At 41.8% G+C, this 18,031-nt stretch overlaps 1 protein-coding gene across 1 annotated transcript in view; it reads right to left on the bottom strand.

Moving 5' to 3' along the window:
- The window catches only part of LOC135216206 (probable methylmalonate-semialdehyde/malonate-semialdehyde dehydrogenase [acylating], mitochondrial), a 91,961-nt gene extending 75,420 nt beyond the window's left edge, over positions 1–16,541 (bottom strand). Inside the window, 6 exon segments of the mRNA XM_064251344.1 lie at positions 111–151; positions 153–188; positions 854–858; positions 990–1,139; positions 1,473–1,604; positions 16,405–16,541. Coding sequence (XP_064107414.1) covers positions 111–151; positions 153–188; positions 854–858; positions 990–1,139; positions 1,473–1,604; positions 16,405–16,437 — 397 coding nt within the window. The 5' untranslated portion in view covers positions 16,438–16,541.
- Positions 16,542–18,031: the final 1,490 nt, after the last annotated feature.

Raw genomic sequence — 18,031 nt, 5'->3', positions numbered from 1 at the left:
AGCTAATATTGTTCATTATGGTAAACTAAACCCTAAATCTATGAGCTTTCTTATAAACACATAAGTAGTAAATTTTAAAAAAAGTAACTAAAATCATTTTTACAACTTACGTAGGCCTCGCAAGACGTCTCCCTCAGCATCTGCTAATGTCTCCCTGTTCTAGTGTAATTATTTTAGCCAATTCAATGCTGAAATAAGATACAACAATAAGATTCATAAATAGTATGCACTGCCCATGCATTAATTTCACCCTCACTTTTGCCTACAAAATATTTGCCTCATAATAATAACAAAAATTTATACTATCAGAAATTTGGTATAACTACCTCTCCATGACACTTTTTTTGACAAACTATGAGGCTCAAGAGGCAATAATGTTCTAGTTGCATAACAAGGAAGGGACGGGTTGCAAGGCTTTCAATAACATACAAACATTACAAATGATGAGGAAACAAAAGATCCTTTTACAATAACAGCGAGAGAAAAAAACTTTTACACTTGCTTTGTTTCATCTTTACCAAGCAAACACTTAAATTTTTTTTCACTGTTCACAACTTTTCCTTTTATACTAAATTCTAATCAGGCATTAACTGTATCGGATAGATTATAATGAATTCTATTTTTAAAGTATTCCATTTTTCATATGAGTAATTTGTTTCAATATTTCTTATTTCTTATATAAATCATTCCTTTACTATTATGATTACGTAGTCTTTTTTACTACTTCAGCAACTGTGTGGATATTGCTGTTTATTCACTTTTGATCATGTTATCATGTATCTAGATTGTGTACGTTACTGTCTGTAACTTTGTAATATTCCCATGATATTGCCTTGAGCTTACGACAAAATACAGATGCTGAATGTTTGCATGTAATCCTGACTTGACCTCACCTCCCCACAAGAAAGGTACCCATGCGTACAAAATAGTTTTGGTCCCTAAAAATTCTGATTAAACACAACAAACAACAAATATAAAATTATGCTTACAATATTATCTCTGATGTATTGTTGGTACTTGAACATTACTTGCTGGCGTGTGAGAATAGATGCTTTGGACCATGTACTAAAGGCTTCTTTGGCAGCATCAACAGCAGACAGCATCTCCTCCTGTGTCGCTTTGGGAACTCTGGTGACAACCTGTTAAATTTCCAACTTTTCTTCAGAGGTTACTTTTCAGGAGAAATATGCTACAGTATCTACTCATCAATCAGAAAAATAATGAACCTCAACCCTAACCAATATTAATGTCCATCAAAATATGCATATTAAACCAGTTCGAAAAAGCTCTAAATTAACACATTCACCAATGAAATGTTCCTAATTATGGAAGAGATGTAAAACAAATATCCTCATAATAGAACTGGAGAGTATACACAGTAATTACTGTTTCACTTTTACATAGTATAATTCTCCAAAAAGATACCATTTTGACAAACCATTCTACATCAGCTGTAAAGATACTTATCATACCTCATTTGTTGCTGGGTTGTGGACATCAATAAACTCTTTGGCTTTGCTCTCCACAAACTTTCCATTGATGAAAAGCTTGGTAGTTGGTGCTGCAGCACTGTAGCTTCTGCTGAAGGTCAGGCCAGGAATGCCCTGAGATATAAATATTGGAAGTTAGCACTTTACAAAATCAATGCACCTTAAAGAGATAAAACAAGAAAACAGGTCAAGTAGCATATCTTCTGATAAGAAAACTGACCACATCATGTACTGCATCTTATTAATTATACACCACTGTAGTTGACATTACCTTTAAACTTCTAATCGTATATAATAAATAAAATGTATCTTGCCTACAACAATTTCATGTATGAGAAACACCATTCCCATAATCATTTACCATAACTCAAGATACTGTTTAAAAAAGCAGGAGCATGTAACAAAAAATGTGGAATGCATAGGCTATTGGGAAATTGTGTTTAATTAAATTACTGTTCTCAATACAATTCTGTGAAGTATACTTGATTATCTGAACAACTCAATGTAACTAGGCTTGAGTGATACTTGAAAATGTGGCAAACTTGATAGCATTTTGACAAGAATTCTGCACAATCTTCATCAATACATACATGAAATGGTAATTCTAGTAGAAGGATCTCAAAACAACATTCTTAGCATTTAAAGTAAGTCTTTTTATGACAGACACCACTACAAAGATAGATAACAGTAATAATCACAGCCTCAAAAGTTCACACAAAAAAAACTAATGTTTTCACAAATTTTGGTATAAAAGTAATGCGTGTGATAAACATACCACAATAATAATTCAAGCAGGCAATAAGTGAACCCATTAAATTTTTAAGGCTGAAAGAGAAGTGTTTCCAATAGGTGGGGCTATGCCATTTGCCAAACAGCTGTAGTACTTCAATGGTCATACACTTACATCTTTATATGGTGCAAGCATAAATACACATTAACTAGCCCATCATATAAGTGGACCAAACCACCAGTTCTTTCATCAATGACAAGCTTTAACAGAAACCTTTTACAAAATGCTTTCTCATAACAATGGATAAAAAATATTATGCCTTTTGTATCAATTACTTAAAGCATTTTATGTTATGTTCAGTAACTAGACTTTACCATTTCTTATAAAAATAAATAACGTCTGACATGTATAACAAATAATTTTTAAAATGAAGTCACATAATTTAATAATCATTAAAAATAATCACAAGTCTCAAGTTATGATCAATGCCTATACAGTAAGTCCTCGGGTTACGCTGGTCTCGACTTACGATGTTTCGTGGTTACGAACGCGCCCCCATAAAAATATAAAAAATAATATTTTGCGTCGTTCCGTCTTACGCGGTTTAGCGTCGTAAGCAACGTAAACAAACGCGAACTAGTTCCGGGCGCACGGCGGAAGAATACGCTTTGTGGGGGAGAGGACGGCGTCGCTTCGCTACGCTCATTCCTCGCCCATACGCCATTTTGGTTGTTTACACTGCCTCTCTCTCCCTCGTGTTGTATCGTTTTTGTAACTTTTTGCTCTTTGTTATGGCTCCCAAGCGCAAGGCGGACTCTTCTGATGGTAGTGCATCGAAGAAAAGAAAGGCCATCACCATGGAAATTAAAGTGGACATTATAAAGCGATCTGAGAAGGGAGAAACGCCAACAAACATTGGCCGCTCGCTTGGCCTTAGCCGTTCGACCGTTGCTACCATTATCAAGATAAGAGCGCATCGTTGAAACTGTGAAAGGATCTGCTCCTATGAAGCGACAGTGATAACTAAGCAGCGTAGTGGTCTAATAATTGAAATGGAAAGGTTATTGGTGCTTTGGTTGGAAGACCAAAATCAACGGCGTATCCAGTCAGCCTTAGGTGATTCAGGAGAAGGCGAAAAGATGTTTGAAGCGTTTGAAAAAAGAAAAGGGGGAGGGAAGTGAAAGTGAAGAGTTTGTGGCTAGTAGGGGTTGGTTTATGCGATTTAAGGCTCGGGCCAATTACCATAACCTTAAATTGCAAGGTGAAGCTGCTAGTGGGGATGAGAAAGCAGCGAGTGAATTTCCTAAAGCGTTGTCTGAGATAATTAAGGAGGGGGGTTATTCTGCTCAGCAAGTGTTTACGTAGACGAGACAGGTTTGTTTGGAAACGTATGCCTAACCGCACTTACATCGCCAAGGAGGAGAAGTCAGCACCCGGTCATAAAGCAGCAAGGAGAGGCTAACTTTACTTCTTGGGGGTAATGCTGCTGGCGACTTCAAACTGAAGCCTTGTTGGTGTATCAGGCTGAAAATCCAAGGGCACTCAAGGGCATTTGGAAGGGTCAACTACCAGTATTTGGAAGTCCAACAAGAAGGCATGGGTGAACACTTGCAGTGTTGAGGACTGGTTCGTAAACCATTTTGTTCCAAGTGTGGAGCGGTATTGCGCCTCCAAGGGTATCCCCTTTAAGGTGTGCTAGTGCTGGACAATGCCCCTGGACACCCTGCCCAGCTGGGAGACTTCAACCCTAATGTCAAGGTGGTTTACCTTCCACCTAATACCACGGCCCTTTTACAGCCTATGGACCAAGGAGTGATTGCTTCGTTCAAGGCCTACTACCTACGAAGGACAATTGCTATGCTTTACAGGCAACTGAAACCAAGAAGGACTTGACTCTGAAGGACTTTTGGAAATCCTACAACATCCTTGATGCTGTAAAGAACATTGCTAATTCCTGGGAGGAGGTAAGCAAACAAACATGAATGGTGTCTGGAAGAAAATTTGTCCTCATTTGTGAATGATTTCCATGGGTTTGAGGACACAGTTCAGCTAGTTGTCAAGAACGTTGTTGCCCTGGAGTAAGGAAATCATTTGGAGATGGAGGTTGATGATGTTACAGAGCTGCTGGAGTCTCATGGCGAGGAGTATCTGCTGAGGACCTGATACAACTGGAGAAGCAGATGATAGAGGAAGAAGAAGCAGCACCCAACCCCAGAGCCTAAGGCTTTCACAAGGCAGGACTTGAATTAATAGGGTTTTTGCAGAGTTGCAGCAAGCGTTGTAATTTGAGGCTCAGGATCCCAACTTGGAAACAGGTTCACTAGGGTTTTCCAGAGGCGTCATGGATTTGATGCAGTGTTACAAGGAGATTCTTGGATGAAAAGAGGTCGCTCATCTGTTCAGACTAACCTGGAGCAGTATTTTAAGAAGGTAGAGAGGCCTGCAGGAGATCCTGTACCCTCTACCTCAGCTGCCTCTGCTAATCCAGACTCGCTTGCCCCACAATCTCCAGCACCTTCTGAATGTTTCTGCTAACCCAGACTCACCTGCCCCAGTAGCTCCAGCACCTTCTGTAGTTCTGCCTCACCTAAAGACTCACCTGCCCCAACATCTCCAGTAGTATGTTCTGCCTCACCTCAAGAATCACTGCCTCAGCATCTCCAGTACTAGTAGTTCGCCTAACCTCAAGAATCATCTGCCTATCTCCGCAACTTCTGGAGGTTCTTTTTCTCTCACTAACCTCCCCCAGTCTCTCCAGCACCGCAGCTTCCTCTCCAGTGTGCAAGCCAATCAAACTAATAAAGGTAAGGAATTGTTCTCTCGTTGTTATGATAGGTATTTACATTAAATCATGTGGTATTTTTCAATGTTCGACTTACGCTGAAATCGTGTTACGACGCATCGTAAGAACGGATCAACGTCGTAACTCGAGGACCCCCCTGTACGTATTGCCTATCAAATAAAATTACTTGCAACCAATTATTGATTACTTCTCAGGTTTCATAACAATAAAGTAACACAGGTTAGGCCTGAGGCTGCAATTAAGTTAAATGGCTTCTTTACTATTTTAGATCTATGGTGTTTATTCAGATTAAAAAATAAAAGCTAAACACCAGAAAACATACATTTCATATTAATTCTCCAAAACAGAAATTTCATTGGGAAGATGCCAGCAGCTGTCATTATTATATTAAATTAAAATAGTTTAAAATGATATTGTTATTTTACAATAAAGTTTTGTACATACTTACCTGGCGACATATACTTAGCTTACGTCTCTGACGTCACGACAGAATTCAAAACTCGCGGCTAACGCGACAGGTAGGTCAGGTGATCTACCTTACCCGCCGCTGGAAGCGGGTGTAAGACCAACATACCTTTCTTGCCAGATTTTTTCTCTCTTATACCAGTCTCCTGAGGGGAGGCTGGGCGGGCCATCAATCGTATATGTCTGCCAGGTAAGTATGTCAAAACTTTATTGTAAAATAACAATATCATTTTTGTACATGAACTTTCCTGTCAGACATATACTTAGCTGATTGACACCCTTTGGTTGGAGGGTACAAGACAGAAAATAACAAAGAAAAGGTAAAACAACACCTGTTGTAGGATAAAAATAACCTTGGTTCTTACCTGTTTAGGCTGAAGACTTCATAGATACTGTCTATTAGTCTGCATAGCCATAAGAGCTACAGCGAGGGCGTGACCTACAGCTGAAAACTCTTTGGGTCTACTAACGGGATTTGATATCCGCTTACTTAGTAGAATCCAAGTCGGATCTGTCAATGGGGGTTCGCCCTCTCTATGACAGAACCTGTCCACTACCAACGCAGGGAGCTTCAAACCAAATCCGATCACCTAACCAAACTAAAGTTATTAGTATTAACGAAACGAAAAAAGATGCCTACCTGCATCATTTTCATACAACCATAAGAACTCAATTAACAAAAACAAGGGAAAAACTACTAAGGATATGTTTTCCAGCTCCCTGCCCCAGCACCGAATCCGCCGATACGTACGGGCCTAACGCGAAGCACTCGTCATACGTAATACTGACGTCTTTTAGGTAGTGGTTGGCGAATACTGAATTACATCTCCAGAATGTAGTTTTCATCAGATTCTGAAGAGACATATTCTTCTTAAAGGCCAAGGGAAGTGGCAATTGCTCTCACTTCATGAGCCGTGACTTTTAGGAGCTTGAAATGTTCTTCATTACAAGATCTATGTGCTTCTTTCACAACACTTCTAATGAAGAAAGACAGCGCATTTTTCGACAATGGTCTTGCTGGGGTCCTTTACAGAGCACCATAGTCTGTCCTCAATGCCCTTAAGGGTTTTCTTCTTCTGAAGGTAGTATTTTTAAACTCCTAACAGGGCAAAGAGTTTTTCAGGTTCTTCCCCCTACTAGGGCAGATAACCACGAACCTCAAAGTTCTTGGCCAAGGATTTGAGGGGTTCTCATTCTTTTTGCTAAAAACGAAGGAAGGAAGGAACAAACCACGGAATCTCCTTTGAAACCTACCCTTCCTTCTAGGGCATGAATCTCACTAACCCTTTTAGCGGATGCTAAAGCCATGAGAAAGAGAGCTTTCCTCGTAAGATCTTTGAAGGAGGCTAAATGTGGTGGTTCAAACCTAGAGGACCTCAGGAAACGAAGAACCACGTCCAGATTCCAACTTGGAACTTCGTTCGAAGTTTTCTTGGAAGTTTCAAAAGATCTTAATAGATCATGAAGATCTTTGTTATTCGAAAGATCTAAATTCCTATGTCTGAACACAGCAGAGCCAGCAATGCTTCGGTATCCTTTGATAGTAGATACTGCCAAACCGCATTTTTCTCTGAGGAAAACTAGGAAATCTGCTATCTGAGTCACAGAGGTACTGGAAGAGGAAAACTTCTGGTTCCTGCACCACCGGCGAAAGACGTCCCACTTCGACTGGTAGACTTTAAGGGTCGAAGGTCTTCTAGCTGAGGCGATAGCCTTAGCAGCTTTTGTCTCGGAAAACCCCTTCGCTCTGACAAGACTTTTGACAGTCGAAAGCCAGTCAGATTGAGAGCGGGGAGGTTTCTGTGATACCTGTCGAAGTGGGGTTGTTGAGCAAATCTTGTCTTTGTGGAAGTGCTCTTGGAAAGTCCACCAACCATTCCAGTACCTCGTGAACCAATCTGGGGCGGGCCAGAACGGAGCTACTAGCGTCATTCTTGTCATCTCCGAGATAGCAAATTTCTTGAGGGTTTGTCCCAGTACTTTGAAGGGGGGAAAGGCGTAGACGTCTAGACCTGTCCAATCTAGGAGAAACGCATCCACTGATACTGCTCCTGGGTCTGAGATCGGGGAGCAGTAAAGTTCGATTCTTGCGTTCCTTGCTGTTGCAAAGAGATCGATGTGAGGTCTGCCCCATCTTCTCCACAGGTCTTGGCATACCTCTGAGTGGAGGGTCCACTCGGAAGGCAGGAGTTGATTCTTCCTGCTCAGGAGATCGGCCCTGACGTTCCTTTCTCCCTGTACGAATCTGGTGAGAAGACTGATCTTCCTTGTTTGAGACCACAGCAGAAGATCCCTGCTGTTTTCGTTACAGGGAGAAGGAGTGCGTCCCCCCCTGTTTTTGATGTACGCTAAGGCTGTTGTGTTGTCCGAATTGACCTGCACTACTGCTGCATTTCGGGACGTGGGGTTCGAAGGCTTTCAATGCCATCCAGACTGCCATCAACTCTTTCTTGTTGATGTGCCAGGACACCTGATCCCCCTTCCAGGTGCCTGACACTTCTCTTGTCCCGAGCGTCGCTCCCCAACCTGCTTCCGATGCATCGGAAAACAACACATGGCTGGGGTTCGGCATATAGAGAGACATTCCTTCCACAAAACGAAGTGGGTTGTTCCACCACCGAAGGTCTCTCTTGATTTCCCTTGAGATCTTGAAGGAGAACTCCAGATTCTAGGGGAGAGACGCCTCCAGTTCTGGTATAGGAAGAACTGTAGAGGCCTGAGATGCAACCTTCCTAGAGAAACGAATTGCTCCGAGGAGAGTGTCCCCAGCAGACTCATCCACTCCCTCGCTGTGCATGCATCTTTCTCTAGGAAGGTCGTTATTTTCTCGTAGCAACGAGCTATCCTCTCTGGCGACGGAAAAGCCCGAAAAGCCAGAGAAGCTATCCGAATCCCCAGATAGATCCGCTCTTGACTGGGGATTAATTGAGACTTCTGGAAGTTCACAGAAGTCCCAGAGAACTTGCCAATGTAAGGGTCTTTTGAAGGTCCTCCAGACATCTTTCTTGAGACTCTGCTCTGATTAGCCAGTCGTCGAGATAAAGCGACACCCTCACTCCCTCCAAATGTAGCCACTGCGCCACGTCTTTCATTAACCCCGTGAAAACTTGGGGTGCAGTCGATAGACCGAAGCACAAGGCCTTGAATTGGAAGATGTTTCCTCCCATCATGAATCGTAGATACTTCCGTGAAGAAGGATGGATCGGTACATGAAAGTAAGCGTCCTGAAGGTCTAGAGACACCATCCAGTCCCTTGGACGAAGAGCCGCTAACACTGAGGAAGTTGTCTCCATGGCAAACTTCCTCTTTTCCACAAAGACGTTCAGGGTGCTTACATCCAAAACCGGTCTCCATCCTCCTGAGTTCTTCGGAACTAGGGAATAGTCTGTTGTAAAAGCCCGCAGAGCGGGGATCTTTCACTAGTTCTATAGCCTCCTTCTCTAGCATGAGATCTACTGCTAGAGAAAGGGCTTGATTCATGATGGGGTCCTTGTACTTGGCCACCAACTCCCTCGGAGTTGTCGTCAATGGTGGTCTTGACGAGAAGGGAATGAGGTATCCTTTGCTGGACAATCGATAGAAAACGACCAATTGTCTGCCCCTTTGTGGGCCAGACGTCGGCAAATTTCAGTAGTCTGGCACCCATGATGTCTGGAGTCCTTGATCGCGATTTCTTCCCTCTGACTGACCTAGAGAAGGTTTACCTCTCTTAAAAGGTCTAGTTCCTCTGGTTGAAGAACCTCTGACAGCGGGTCCTCTCGAAAGGGCTCCTGCCTCAGAGGAGTCTCTTTCTTGGCCTTGGGTTGGAAGACAGCGAGGTTTCCTGGCCGCCTGGGCTAACATGTCCTGAGTAGCCTTAGCTGAAAGGGCACTCGAGACATCTTGAATAATTTTTCTGGGAACAGAAGAGGAGAGAGTTGAGCAGACATAAGCGAGGCCCTTTGTGCATGTTGAAAACTTGACCTTAGTGAGAAACGAACAGTAGACAGACCGCTTCTTAATAACTCCAGCTCCAAACAGTGAGGAGACTTCAACTCGATCCGTCTCTCACTGCTTTGTCCATGCAAGTGAGGACGCAGTTAAGATCTTCAGGAGACAGAGAATCAGGGGTCTGGGTCTTATTAGCCAGAACTCCTAAAGACCAATCAAGGAAGTTGAAAACTTCCAGGACTCGGAACATTCCTTCAGTAGGTGGTCAAGTTCATTCATACCCCCACGTAGTCTTGGCGGACAAGAGGGCGGAACGACGAGCAGAATCCACCAATGAAGAGAAGTCCGAGGTCCGCAGACGAAGGGAGAGCGAGGCCTAAAGGTTCGCCCGATTCGTACCAGAATCCCAATCTGCCAGTCAGTTTAGACGGAGGAGAAAGAAAAAAACAGTCTTCCCTTTCTCTTCCTTAGAAAGGAGCCATTCCCCAAAACCTCTAAGCGCCTTCTTCATGGAAACAGTAAGAGGTTTCATCCTTACACAAGGCGAAACCTTCGACGTCTTCGAAGTGGAGAATAACGAAAGAGGAGAAGGGGAGCCACGGAGAAAGGATATCTCCGAACTCTTGCAGGAGCAAATCTGTCAGCCTCATTATAGGAGGAAACAGAGGAGTTCTATTTTGGTCCTTCTTCTTCTTGAGGGGTCCTGTTCTTCCTGAGCTGAAGAACCCTCATGATCCTTAGAGGCGCGCTATTCTTAAAGGAGTCTCTAGAGGAAGTAAGACTATACGTCTTGGAGACAACGCTTCAGAAACGTGTCTACTTGCAACATCCTTCTTGTCTGGAGGAGTGCGTTTCCCAGATTCTTGGAGCCTAAAACAGGAGTAAGGCGGCTGTCAGGAGCAGAGCGCCTGTTTGAAGAAGAACTTCTATCAGCTCTTGGCGCCTATCCAAAGGAGAGCGGCTACCAGGCGAACAGCGCCTGCCATACGAGAAGCGCTACCAGGCTCTTGGCGCCTGAACCGAGGCGAGAGGACTCTCTGGCGACGAGCGCCTACTAGGTGAGCGCCTACAAGGGGAGAACGCCTGCTAGGATCTCGGCGCCTGACTCGAGGAGATTGAAAGTCAGGAGAAGAGCGCCTGCCAGGAGAAACGCGCCTAACAAGCTCTTGACGCCTGTCCAGCGTGAGCGCCTGTCCGAATTAGGGCGCTTGTCAACAGGAGAGTGGAGGCGAGACGAGGAGCGGCTACGAGGCGAGTAGCGCTACTAGGCTCTTGGCGCCTGTCAAGGGGAGCGATCCTGTCTCGAGAAGAGCGTCTGTTGGGTGAAGATCTCCTACGAGCAGTTTGCTCCTTGTCCGAAGGAGAAACTTGTCTGTCAGGCGAATGGCGCTTGGACGCAGAAGGGATCTTGGTCCGAAGCAGAAAGTCTCCTGCCGAGAATCCGAACGCACAGGTGAGCGCGCCGCTTCCGTCGAATAGCGAGAGTCAGGAGAGGGGAGCCTGGATTCTTTACAGGAAGCGAGACGTCCTTCCTACGACGAGACGACAGCTAAGAGAGCCAGCCAGAGCCGAAATCTGCGCCTGCAGGTTAGCCAACACCCTTGCAGGAGAATTCACAAACTCTTGAACAGGTGACGAGGCTCGATCTCTGCTCGGGGAAACGATACTCCCGAGAATCTCTTACGTTTCTTCGCTTCCACCTCAGGCTCTTCCGAAAAAAACTTCAGGGCTGGATGGATGGCGCAGGGAGCGTTCCAGGCTCTCTATTCGAAGGGCGCGAGGCTTCCGAGAGCTCCATCCTCGTTTAGGCGAAGTCGAAGGCGAAGACGAGAAGCATTGGGCGAATATTTCTCTCTTGGAGCGATCCAAGGTAGCCTGGAACGATCAACAGGAGCTACCGAGGGGGACGCCTGACCGGTGGGGATGCTCCCTAACCTTCCTGCGGCTTTCGACTTTCCTCCTCCACTGGGACTGGGAGTCTGGAAGAGGTCTAGGCCTGGAAGCATTAGGGAGCCGATCAGACGCACCCTCCACTGCACTGGGTTCACTGCACAAATCACTATTGAATCACTCTTACCTTCTAATTGTTTGATTTTCCTCTCCATACTGCGAATGGTGGCTTTCATGGAGGCCACACTTCCGAAGGCGCATCTTCGGCTTCGGTGCAGGGAGCAGGAGCTGAAACTGACAAAGGAGCTACTTCTAAAATAGGATTATCTATATCCAATCGCTAATACGAGATATACTACTGCTCTAGAACGAAGCTTTCCTAACTTTATCCTTTTCAAGCTTCCTCAAGTAGGAACCACGACAAAGATTTTCCATTCATCCTCATTCAGCTTTTCACATTCATTACAAGGATTATTAAAGGTTGCATTCATCCCTCTACACTTCAAACATACCGTGTGAGGGTCTACCGCAGCTTTCGGTAGCCTCACCTTACACTCAGTCATACAACAAACTCTAAACATAGCAGTTTTCTTAGTATCAACATCAGACATCATGAATCCAAGGAAAAAATCCAAAAGAAAAAGAAGAAAATCAAATAAAACTGTCCACAAAATCGCGAATGCCAGGGCCAAAAGATCGGGTACTTCACCAAAAAGGTCCGTAGAAACAATCCAGGGCGAAAACGAGAAAAGAATCCAACTGTCAAGAGGTACCGACAACAGGTGTGGTCGACACCGACGACAGAAAAAATCTGGCAAGAAAGGTATGTTGGTTCTTACACCCGCTTCCCAGCGGCGGGTAAGGTAGATCACCTGACCTACCTGTCGCGTTAGCCGCGAGGTGTTTTTTGATTCTGTCGTGACGTCAGAGAACGTAAGCTAAGTATATGTCTGACAGGAAAGTTCATGTGCAAAACCAGAAAATGAGCTGATTAAAGCTCTCATAGGGCTGGCCCGAAGGATTAAAATGAAATGGAGTACCAGGTCTAATCCACAGGCTAAGCACTTAAGACTAAATGATAAACGAATAATGAAATTTTACAAACAAATATGAAAGAAGTCATATGTTTCCACACTAGAACACATACATATGCATTAAATACACACTATATTCTAGTTTTCATCTGCACAATAAAAAAAAGTACATAGATAAATAAAACTGAGTATACTAATGATAGAAATCAGAATAACTTTTTTTTTTTTTATTCAGACTTTTCTTGCTAGCTGCCACATGGGCTTTTGCATTAAATCACTGTTTATACTTTATCAAATAATTTACATTTCCTCATGAATATTAAGGCTGGGGCAACTGAAAATGTTGCAAACTGAAAAAAATTCACCAAATCGATTAATTTCCAAAAGTTGATCTATACACACTGATAAGCCTAGTGTTAATGTATGGAGCAGAAATATGGGCTCTAAGAAGAAAAGAGGATCCAAAGCTTGAGAGAACAGAGATGAGAATCCTAAGTGGATTATGGGAATATCGCTGCTTGAGGGATTAGAAAATGATGAAATAAAGAGCAGGTTAGAAACAATTACCGAGGTGATAAGAGAATCACGATTGAGATAGTATGGGTATGTGTTGAGGATGAATGATGAGGAGGGAGTGAAGAGGGCTTGGGAAGAACCTGTTAAAAGGAAGAAGATCGAGAAGGAGACAGAGAATTAGGTAGCAAGATAAAGTGATGGAAGATAAGGAGAGGAGAGGTTTGATGGAGGATGATGCCTTTGATAGAAGGCAGTGGGGAAGGCGCATCACACAACCGACCCCTTAATATAGGGATAACGGTGGGAAAGAAGTTAATTATATTTCGTACGTTTGCATAACACGTTTTGCTTTTAGTATCACTTTGTATTCTGAGCTTTCAGGAGCTGGTTCATGTGGGCTGCTCATTAAGCATTCAAGTGTCAGATGAGTATGGCCTATTCAGATACATATTAGAATTACTTGTGCATGGCTCTTTCTTTGGTATGATGAACTCCATTTTTGAACTCCAGGCTTTATTTGCTTAAACTTATAATTTTCAGAATTTTCATTCCATTTAATGTGCCATTTGTTTATAATGCCTATTTTCATGTGTTACATAATCATTAAGAGGGATACTTATATTTGATCTTGTCATATGGGTTGCTAATTTAGTTGCTTATTCAGCCTTTTTATTTTCCTTAATACCTATACGGACAGAGATTCTTTAATTATTTTCATGGGTGATGCTATTGCACATAACTCAGCTGTAAATACTGAAACTTTATTAGGTAGAGGAAACTGACTTGTTTTGTTTTGGGATACTGCAGCATATTATACTCCATATTGTGATTTAGATCCATCTGTGTATATTGTGTAATGTGGACCTTTTCAGGTTATACATTCTACTGTATATTGTCTAAGTGTTGTGAGGTTTATGAGTAACTTTTTGATAAATATTTCAAGCGTGTGCAAATCCTATTTTATTCATAGTCCAAGGAGGAGATAATTTTACTAGTATTGGACGTATTGGCATAATTATATTCAACAACTCAAACGATCTTCTAGCTAACAGGGAAATGTGGAGAGTGATTGTTTATAAATACGTATTACATCTCTTAATTCAAATTATCTTTTTGTTGGTGAATGACTTGCCTGAATTCTCGGGGAACTCTCCATTATCACCAACTCTCTATGGAGAGTGAATGGTAGTTCACTACATTAAACTTGTAAAGATGATGTTGATCATATCTTTGTCTGTTAGCCTAACTGACCTTGAAATAAACACAGAGTAGCTATTGAAATAGACTTTTACAAGACTTTCAGGATAAAATGGAATATATTAATGGCCTTCTGTACTTATCAGATACATTATGATAATTATCTTTTGCTAGCCTACCAATTCAGAGGTCAAATATTTTTAAATAAATATTTTAAATTGAATTTTAATGGTAAACTACTGGTTAGTTATCTATAGGAATTTTAAATTGCATGTTAGTGGTAAACTACAAGTAAGGTTATGGTAGTTAGTTTATGTCATTTCTTACAATAGAGGCAGTCCCTGGTTATTGGCAATCCAGTTTTATGGCATTTGTCTTGTGCCATTACGGGCCGAGTTCTGGTTATCTAATAGCCAATAATAGAGTTAGGGCACCATAACATACTTAACAATAAGGGTGCTTATGGCGCCGATAACTGGTTATTGGTGCCATAAATCACTGAGTTTCGGTTACCTAATGGTGGTTTTCACTTATCGACACATCCCCAGGAATGGAAACACCCACCCCCCCTTGATAACTGGGGACTGCCTGTAGTTCATTTGGCAAGTGTAATTCAAGTACAGGCAGTCCCTGAGTTATGACGGGTTCGGCTTACGACGTTCCGAGATTAAGGCGCTTTTCAATTATATTCATCAGAAATTATTTCCAGGGTTATGACACATGTTCCAGGGTTATGGCGCCTACAACGCTCATCTGGCACAAGAAGTATGACACAAAAAATGCAAAATAATCAATATTTGAAGGTTTTTTGGATGAAAAATGCAATAAGAATGCAGTTTACAATGTTCCGGCTTACGACGATTTTCGGTTTACGATGCGTCTCAAGAACGGAACCCCCGTCGTAACCAGGGGGCTGCCTGTATTTCTTAGTTTAACCAAACCACTGAAAATTTTTTTTATTTACATTTCTAGGAATCAATGAGTTACTTAGCTACGGGCCCTACAGCTTATTGTGGGATCTAAACTCCACTATATCAAGAAATTAATTTCTAACCACCAAAAATAAATTTCTCTGGTTCCTCACTGGCAGCAGCAGGAACCGAACTCAGACTACCAAAGAGGCGAGTGTGCAATCCAATTGTCCACCGTGGAACTCTTGCAAGTGTAAGGACCTATAATCCTACTGTAATAAAGTATGTTTTACTTCTGATTTTGGCTGATGCCTTCTTTTTTCCTCTGTGGATACATAACAGGCTCTACTTATCTAGTATTTACTTATAAAAATGACTGATCTGGTGTTCTACATAAACTGCCAAGTAGAGCACCAAAGCATTTCATGCTTTTCTGTTCTTTCACATAATTCACCATTCCATTTAGAGATATCTACGGTACTTCTGTGAGTCCTAATTAGAATCGTAGATAGCATTTAAGCATGAATAAGACCAAAATAAGCTAAGATGACAGAACCACTGATAGCCATAATACATTATATTTAAAAATACAACTGATAATATAACAATATCACCACTCCCCATAGGCTATGCTGCTAAAGGTAGTAATTAAAAAATCTGAAATTAACCTAACATGTTACTACTTAGGCTATTTACAGCTAGCAAAGGGTGCCTAGTCTATGTCCTGTATTATTCATATTGGATACGACATCCACTAGGGATTGGGCCGTCCAATGTATTTCGCTGTGTCTAGTACTGGACCCTGGAGGTTAATTACAGTCGTCCGAATAAATTGGTATTACCTACCTACTTATAGTAGTTCTTGTTCAGTAAGTAAAACTGCATAGAACAACCGTAGCTGCCATAGTCTAGGCCGCTGCGGATAGGTAGTAAGTACCCTAGATCTACCTTCATATTTACATACCTAATATTGATTTACATATTAGCTAATGCCAATAAAATAGACGTCGATAGGTTGCAACAAAGGTGTTCTGATTGCCTACCCTGAGAAGCCACGATCTTTAGCTACCTAGCTAGGTAGCTACCTAGGTAGCCTATACCTACTAGGTACTAGCCCTACCCCAAGGGTTTAGGCTTCATCCATAGACAACGCAGCCGGTCAATTGCAAAAACGGCTTATTATTAAGCCAAAGCTCTTTAGACACAGAAAATATCTATATTCTCGGTAGACATTGTTACTCTCTTCATTACGAGGGAAACAGGGCTCTGAAGCCTTACTGTTGCATACTGTAAAACGCCAACGCAGTTGGTGACAACATACATTCCTCGGGATATCTTCAGGTACAATTATGCTATGGCCTACATCCTATCCATGATAAATTCATCACGCCTAAAACACAAAATTAGGAAACTAAAACTGCGTGACACCAATAATTACCTGAACAGAGCGGAGAAGTCGCACAGCAGACATTTTTGATCGGGGCAACAGAACTTGAAAGAGAGCAAGATTGCAGAATCAGCTGCTAAGCGGCTTCTGCTAGAACTGCGGTGCCATATCTCCAAGGTCGCCTAGTTATTTATAATCATGACCTGTCATTTAGCTACATAATTATAGTATTAATTTATTCAATTTTTAATAAGATTATTAAAATTCAAATATTGAGTCAAATTAGCATAGCTACATAACAAATTTGTAAAATTTATAACCTGTTCGGCATTTTTACTCGCTTCATAACAAGTTAAAGTCGATGTCCATTGGCCGAGCCGGGGGGCTCGCATTTACGCCAGCCAATCCTGTGTGGTTCTCGTAACCGCGTTACTTCAATGGTTGACATTACGTAAGTGATAAAGAAAACCAAACTTTACATTTATTTAACATCATATTACATGCTGGAGGGGATTAAATATTTGAACACGACTGTTACAACAAAATGCTTATGAGGTAATGAATCAAATTCAATTACACTTACATTAAACAGGATCTTGAACATGTCTAAAATTCGAGAAACATCATACAGTGTTACATCAACAACAACAAAAATAACCGAGGTATTTTTCATTTACAACAATAAATGCACTGATGCACCCAGCCAGCACGGAACTGGCACTGCACTGCACTCAATTGACAATTATGTGATACTTCCCTTATCATTGCATAAGTCTTACATTGTTGCAATGCAAAGTCATGAAGAGTTCTGCAACTCACATAAATATTTTGCGAATACAGAGCTTATTAAGACCGGCTTCACAGAAAGGTAAACGTATACAGCCATTGTTGATCTGAACTTGGCACTGGATAGCTCAGTATTTGTAAAAAGAAAAAAAAAAAGAACTTATAAAACTGTCAGCCCTGCCTGGGACTTCAGTAAGCTTCAACTTTCTCGAAGTAAATATTCAAGTCAAACCTGGTGATTTTAAACGGAATTTAGTTTATGCACGCGATAAGAAGAAGAAGAAGAAGAAGAAGAAGAAGAAGAAGAAGAAAAGAAGAAAGAACAAGAAAGATAGAGAAAGAAGGAGAAGAAGAAGAAGAAGAAAACTTAAAACATTTCCTGAAAAATGTTGACCTAGTGATGGAACATTAGATGAGCCGAGAGTTTCTCAGAGAATTATCCACTGACAATAGTGTTCGAGAATTCATTGTTTTCAAGGCCTTACGTGCCAATTATCATTTCTGAAGAGCACCAAGATACGTTGTAAGACGGACTAAACAAGATTATGGACCGCTTCAACACCTAGGTTGTATAACTCCTCTTGCATAAACTGAAAAACTTTCTGTATGGGCGTCAGAGAGAAGTGGTAAATTTAGAAACTGGCAAATTTAAGACTTTCCGTAGATATAGCTAAACGTTACGACTTCCAACAGCTTTTACGTAGTCGAGCACGAACAATTTTTTTATGCAATGTTTTTCTCGTTATAATTCATCATATCGATGTTGTGTAAGAATCTTTTATTCTACTAATACTTATTTAGTATCATTATTATTACTGCAGAATACGCAGCAGCTTGATCGCTTAGTCTAGCCTGTAGGCGCTACAATGGATGACACAAAGGCCCTGAGATT

This window comes from Macrobrachium nipponense, chromosome 19 (assembly GCF_015104395.2).
Source record: "Macrobrachium nipponense isolate FS-2020 chromosome 19, ASM1510439v2, whole genome shotgun sequence".
NCBI lineage: Eukaryota > Metazoa > Arthropoda > Malacostraca > Decapoda > Palaemonidae > Macrobrachium > Macrobrachium nipponense.
The sequence above is the reverse complement of the archived record's forward strand: the minus strand, read 5'-3'. Positions and strand labels throughout refer to the sequence as shown.